This window comes from Petaurus breviceps, unplaced genomic scaffold, assembly GCF_028583685.1.
Source record: "Petaurus breviceps papuanus isolate PSGF00001 unplaced genomic scaffold, PetGlider_PUasm1.0 128, whole genome shotgun sequence".
NCBI classification, from domain to species: Eukaryota; Metazoa; Chordata; class Mammalia; order Diprotodontia; family Petauridae; genus Petaurus; species Petaurus breviceps.
The window spans coordinates 10,317,737-10,324,417 of record NW_027185664.1 but is presented as its reverse complement, the minus strand read 5'-3'; the positions used below and the strand labels follow the sequence as shown (position 1 = coordinate 10,324,417).

Here is a 6,681-nt window from a genome sequence, read left to right as displayed (position 1 = left end):
CTCCTGAGACCACTACCATCACAGTCACCACTACTCCTGAGACCAGTCCCAGCACATCCACAGCTACAACTGAGTCCACAACAGCTACAACTGAAAGCACCACAGCCACTTCTACAACTACTCCTGAGACCACTACCACCACATCCACCACTACTCCTGAGACCACTATCAGCACATCTTCAGCTACAACTGGGTCCACAGCAACTACAACTGAAAGTACCACAGCTACTTCTACTACTACTCTTCCTGAGACCACTATCATCACAGTCACCACTATTCCTGAGAACAGTCCCAGCACATCCTCAGCTACAACTGTGTCCACAACAGCTACTACTGAAAGCACCACAACTACTTCTAGTACTACTCCTGAGACTACTACCAGCACTTCTACAGCTACAACTGAATCCACAACAGCTACCACAGCTACAACTTAACGTATCACAGATGTCCCTATAACTACTTCTGAGACCACTATTAGCACATCCATAGCAACAACTGAATCTACAGCAGCTACCACAGCTATAACTGAAAGTACCAGAGCCACCTCTACAACTTCTTCTGAGACCACTACTAGCACATCCATAGCTAACACAGCTACAGCTGAAACCACTACAGGCACCTCCTCAATTACTCCTTAGACCACTACCTGCACATCCATAGCTACAACTGAGTCCCCAGCAGTTATCACTGCTACAGCTGAAAGCACTATTGCCACCCCTACGAATATTCTTGAGACCAGAATAGACATAACTGTAGTTTCAACCGAGTCCATTACCAGCACCTCTATTGTGACTCCTCAGACTACTACGGACACCACCACTGCTACTCCTGAAAGCACTATAGCCAGCACTACAGCTAGGTCTGAGACCGCTCCAGGTAAAACCATAGTTACAACAGAGTGTGTATCCCCAGACCAGCATATCTCTTTTTAACTGACACTATTTTAGTCACCATTACAATATCTCCTGATACTGCTACAGGTACCCCCACAGCTACAGCTGAAAGCATTACAGCCCCCACTACAACTGTAACCACTACTGACAGTACTGCAGCTTGAATGAGTCCACACCTATCAGGAGAGTTTCAGTCTGACCACTTCAACCATGACTACATTGGCTTTTGAGTTGACTACAGCTACAACCGAGTACACAATAGCTACTACATCTGTAGTTGCACCGCCTTAATGGTTATAAATGAGACCAAGAACAACTGTAGCTGCTCCTGAGAGCACTACAGGCAACGTCACATCTTCAGCTGAGCTGATTGTAGTCATTACTGTCCCATAGTATAGTAATTACCATCACAACTATACCTGATAACACTTCAGATGCCACCATAGCTATATCCTAGAGTACTAAATCCACAAACAAAACTTATAATCCATGCGGTCACAATCAAGAGCACTGCCACAACTGCTCTTAAGATCAATTCAGGAATAAGAATAATTCCAGCACCACCACAGCTACCGCCACAGCCATACCTGAGACTGCCACAGGCATCCGCATAGCTACACAGCTAACTGAGACAACTACAGTCATAGCAACCATTGAAGCAACGGACACTACAGGATCACTGAGCTCGAGCTGGATGGATTCCAACTCTCTTACGTTACAGATGAAGAAGTTGAGACTTTTTTAGGTGAAGTTGATTTGCCCAGGTTTGCAACTTGTGTCTGATAGCCAATATGAATACAGGACTTTTTGACTGGAAGCCAGGGCTCCAGCTCCAGCTGAACTTGGGACCATTAGAGTCACATAACAACTGTGCCTGAGAGCCCCAAAGATACCACCACCACCACTACCATGTTAGAACATGAACCATTACAACTACACCACAAAAGCTCCACTTCTATAGGCACAACCCGACTTCACTAAAGACTATCATATCAACCTAACACATAAGACCACAACAACCTCTACAATCTCCAAAGTAGTGGTAGCCATCATTGTCATCACGGCTGTACTGTAGAATACAACTGTTCACTAAGCAATACATGGGACCCTTAGAGAAACTATGACCACCATAGCTTCAAGTGAGGCTATGATGGTGACCACCACTACTGTTAAAGATAAACTAAGAGTGAAGGACAGCAAGTAGATGGCCCTCTATTTCACTAGTATCCTCCTAATGTCTGGAATTTGAGGAGGAGACTCTCTCCCAATATACTGGAAGATACTTTCTGACCCCCACTGCAAACTTGCAACAGGAAATAGAGGAGCATTGCATAGGATTGGCAAACATGGATGAATTGTAGTCTCCTTCCATGGGGGGAGAAAATATCCAGATTGATGAGATCAAATATACTTACAAAATCAGTTTGTTCTTTTAGATAGTTGTAGAAAATAAATTTAAGTATAAATTATATTTTTAAACAATAAAATATCATTGTTTTTGGAAGCTGTTGTGCAAAAGAAAGGGTTTCAGATTTCTAGTATTGTGACAATGTCTGAGAAGGTGAATACTGCTGTGCTTTCTTTTCTTTCTTCTGCTGTATTTGGATACCATGCATGATATTCTTATTAAACTGAAATTTCTTCTTGAAAAGTTCTGTAGTAGTAATTTTCTCGGGGGTTATTCTTCAACAATTTTAAATTTTATTCCTATACACTCACTGAAACATTGTAGATCCCGACTCTTCTACAATTGAGTTAAATAGGCTTTGAGAGTTGCTACATTTTGGACAATTCAGTACCGCATATCCAACCAGGTGACGAACATCTTTGTACTTTGTTAGGCTGGTCCTTGAACAACACACATAAGGTTTATCTCCAGAATTATACTTGAAGCCTTTCCAGTTTAGTCATACAGAGTGGCAAAAGTTTTTAATGGACCCAGGGTCTCTGTCATATCATACCATAATGAGGCATGAAAGTAGGGCATTGGTGAAAGTTGGGAATATTTTAACTTGTACTTCTTGCTGAAGACTTTGCTGGATATTAGTTTTTAGTCTAGTAGCTAATTGCACATATACAAGAGAGAAAAAGAGAGAAAGGAGAGAGAAGAGAGGGAAGAGAGAGGAGAAAGAAAGAGGGAGAGAGAAAGGGAGGGAAAGAGAAGGGAGAGGGAAGAAGGGAAAAGAGAGGGGAGAGATACAGAGAGAAAAAGGGAGAGAGGGAAAAGAAAGAGGGAGAGAGAAAGGGAGGGAAAGAGAAAGGAGAGGGACGGAGGGAAAGAGAAAGGAGAGGGACGGAGGGATAGAAGAGAGAGAGATTGAGACAGACACAGCTCCAGTTAGCCCTTCGTAGAAGTAAACTGGGAAATGTTTGGGTTGTTTTGTATATGGTTTTGTATAAATGAGAACCGGTGGGGGATGCTGCAAGGATCTGGAACCAGAGGAACAAAATTCAAATCTATGTCACTTCTTAGGAATTCATGTGACTCTGTATTAATCTTTTTTTCAAACCTCCCCAAGCTTCCTATCTCTAAAATGAGGAAGTTGGATTAGATAATACCTAATGGTTCCCTTGAGCTCTAAATCTATGATTCTATGATGTTGAGTAATTAATAGGGAGCTAAAGTATCCAGGGGGTTAACCTGGTTGAATGCCTGGGATAAGTTAGGAAGCATGAGTCAGAAATACCTGCAAAAATGCCTCCCTGAAGGAACAACGACCCCTAAAGAGCTCCTAGGGGTTCTAAGGTTAGGGCGGAGGGTCTTAGCTCAGGAAAGACAGTGTCCTGGTGCCAGATGTTAAAGACTTATATGGAAAAAAAAACAAATTTAATTAAAAATGGGCTTAGTTCTTGGAGAGCTTGCTTGGGTGGAGGCAGGACTGGCACTGAGGACAATCAAGGATTATCTTCACTGGATAATGACTCTGTATATATGGTCTGCAGGGATGGTTCTGGAGAGGATCTCTTTAGCAGGAAATGTCACAGGGAAAGGCAAGAAGGAGCTATAGGATGTAGAATTAGCTCCATCACAGAGGACTAGATGTTATATTGATATTTATTAAAATGGGAGCCTGCCTTTGTCCTTTACTCCTGTCTTACACAAAGAGGTAACTGCTCCTTGCCAAGGCAAATCCATCCACCTGCACAAGCAATGCCATTCCATCTTGTCTCATCCAACAAACTTCCTCCTCTGTCTTCCCCATTCTCTCACTTATCTTCGATCTCTCCCTTACTACTCTCCACTTCCCTACTGCCTGTCAACATGCCCATGTTTCCTCCATCCTAAAGAAAGCCAGCCCTCACTTGATTCTTCCATTCACACTTTTGTCTCTTCTTCCTTTTGTGGCTAAACTTCTTGAGAAGGTCATCTATGATAGGTACCTCTACTCACTCTCTTAACTCTCTACAATCTGGCTTCTGGATTTCACCATTCAACTCAAACTACTCTCTTCAAAGTTATTAAAGTTCTCCTAATTGCCGAATCCATTCATCTTTTCTCAGTCTTCATTCTTGACTTCTCTGTAGCCTTTAGCACTGTCAATCATCCTCTTCTCCTGGACACTGCCTTCCCTCTACGTTTTCAGGACATCACTCTCTTCAAGGTCTCCTATTAATCTAACCCCTCCTTAGTCTCCTTTGATGGATTTTTATCCAGGTCATACTCACTAGCCATGTGTGTCTCACAGGGCTCTCTCTTCTCTTCTCCCTCTATACTGCTTCACTTAGTAATCTCATCAGATCCCACGGATTTAATGATCATTTCTATGCTGATGGTTTTCAAATCTACCTATCCAGCCCTAAACTATTTACCTATCTCTAGTCTAGCATCTCCAGTGGCCTTTCAGGCATCTCAAATCGAATGTCCAGCAGACATCTTAAACTCATCATGTCCAAAACTAAACTCATTATATTTCCCCTTAAACCTTCCCACTTTCCAAACTGTTTTGTTAAGGTACCACCTTCCTTCTACCCCCAGGGCCCAAACCTAGATGTCTTCCTTGATTCCTCACTCTCTCTCATTCTCATAACCAAATCAGTCGGCAAGGCCTGTCCATTTCATCTTTCTAACATTTCTCAAATCCACCCTCTTTTCTTCTCTGATTGTAGCTCCTCATCACCTCATGCCCATAGTATTGCAATAGCTTTCTGCTTGGTCTTGCCAACATAGGTCTCTTCTTCATTCAGACACCAATGTAACCTTCACAGAGTGCTGGTATGACCATGTTAAATACATACCCTACAAACTCCAGTGGCTCCCTATTACTTCCAGAATCAAATACAAAATCCTCTGGTGTCTAAGACCCTTCATTACCTAGACTTCTTCCAGCATTTCTAGGGTGGTTTTTGTAACTTACCCCCTATTCTTTATGAATTGTTTAGTCCAATGACACTGGTCTCCTGGCCATTCCATAAACGATACGCTCTGTCTCTTGGCTCTGGCCAGTTTCTCTGGATGTTTACCTCCTGCCTGGAATATTCCTCCTCCTCTTCATCTCTACTTCCTGACTTCCCTGACTTTCTTCAAGCTCCAGTTAAAATTTTACCTTCTACAGGAAACCTTTCCCAATCCCTCTTAATTCTAACATGTTCTCTTTGTTAACTGTTTCCTATTTGCCCCGCGTATAGCTTGTCTGTATGTATGTATGGCTATGTGCATGCTGTCTCCCCATTAAACTGTGAGCTCCTCGAAGACAGGGATTTTCTTTTGCCTTTTTTTTGGTATCCTCAGCACTTTGCACAGAGTCTGGAACATAGTAGGTGCTTAATAAATGCATATTGATTGACTGAGTATAGCAGGTAGAGGAGGTAGCTATATGAGCCTGTCTTTTACACAGTGTGGAAGAATCCACTTAATTTGTTTTGTTTGGTTCTTTGACCCTTAACAATCCTAATTTTTCATCGTTGCCTTGAGTATGACTAATTTTCCAGGAATTAATGGCATTTGGGTCCTCTCAGGTGCTTCAGGAGTTCTTCATCAGACCAATTAGGTCAAATCTAGCACATAGACCTTTTGCAGAGTTTGAAACAAGTGGGTGGTGGTTGTAACATATGGTGGTTCAGAAAATGGGTGGCTTGTGACTCAGCTTTAATTTGCCACAATTACTGTCATCAATTCTATGTCTTTAATCTTTCCTCATCTCACTGATACTTATCAGGGTCTAACCCTGTTGGGGAGTTAAAGCTTATTAATGGATGCCTTCCTCATTCCTGGAGTTCAGGTTTTAGAGAAACCTTGGAATAGAAAAACCTGTGACTATTTGTAACACAAAATCCTGTTGGTGCCTTATCCACTTTCTCTCCAAAACTCTACACTCTTCAGTGGTCTTTCATTTCTGCTGACTAGGCAAATCAGGGAGAAGTCAGTTCTGGGTACTAATCTGTCCTTAACACCTACTCATCTTCTAACAAGGAAGGTAGATTTGGGGTAGTTTATAGAAGCCCCAATAATGACTGTAGTCAGTAAAAAGTGGGAGGTGGGGTGGGAGTGGGGTCTAAAGCAGCACCAGAAACTGCGAGGCTATTGAACCCATGTTAGAGTATACAGGCAGTGATTTAAATGGTGGGTCCAGAACCCTGCTGTCACCAAATAAAACATTTATTAGACACCTTCTGTGTACAGGACACTGTACAAGGCACAAGGGGAAACCAAATCTAAATAAACCGTGGTCTATGACCTTATACAGCTTAGAGTCTAGAAGAAGAATAAGAGAACACAACTAAAGCACAACATATCAGATCATTCATATCATATCATATCATATCATATCATATCATATCATATCATATC

At 42.1% G+C, this 6,681-nt stretch overlaps 1 protein-coding gene across 1 annotated transcript in view; it reads left to right on the top strand.

Annotated features, from left to right (window-relative positions):
- The window catches only part of LOC138172320 (uncharacterized), a 56,320-nt gene that overhangs the window by 24,394 nt on the left and 25,245 nt on the right, over positions 1-6,681 (top strand). Inside the window, exons 7-10 of the mRNA XM_069102047.1 lie at positions 25-357; positions 661-876; positions 981-1,043; positions 1,424-1,622. Coding sequence (XP_068958148.1) covers positions 25-357; positions 661-876; positions 981-1,043; positions 1,424-1,622 — 811 coding nt within the window. The remainder of the gene's footprint in view (positions 1-24; positions 358-660; positions 877-980; positions 1,044-1,423; positions 1,623-6,681) is intronic.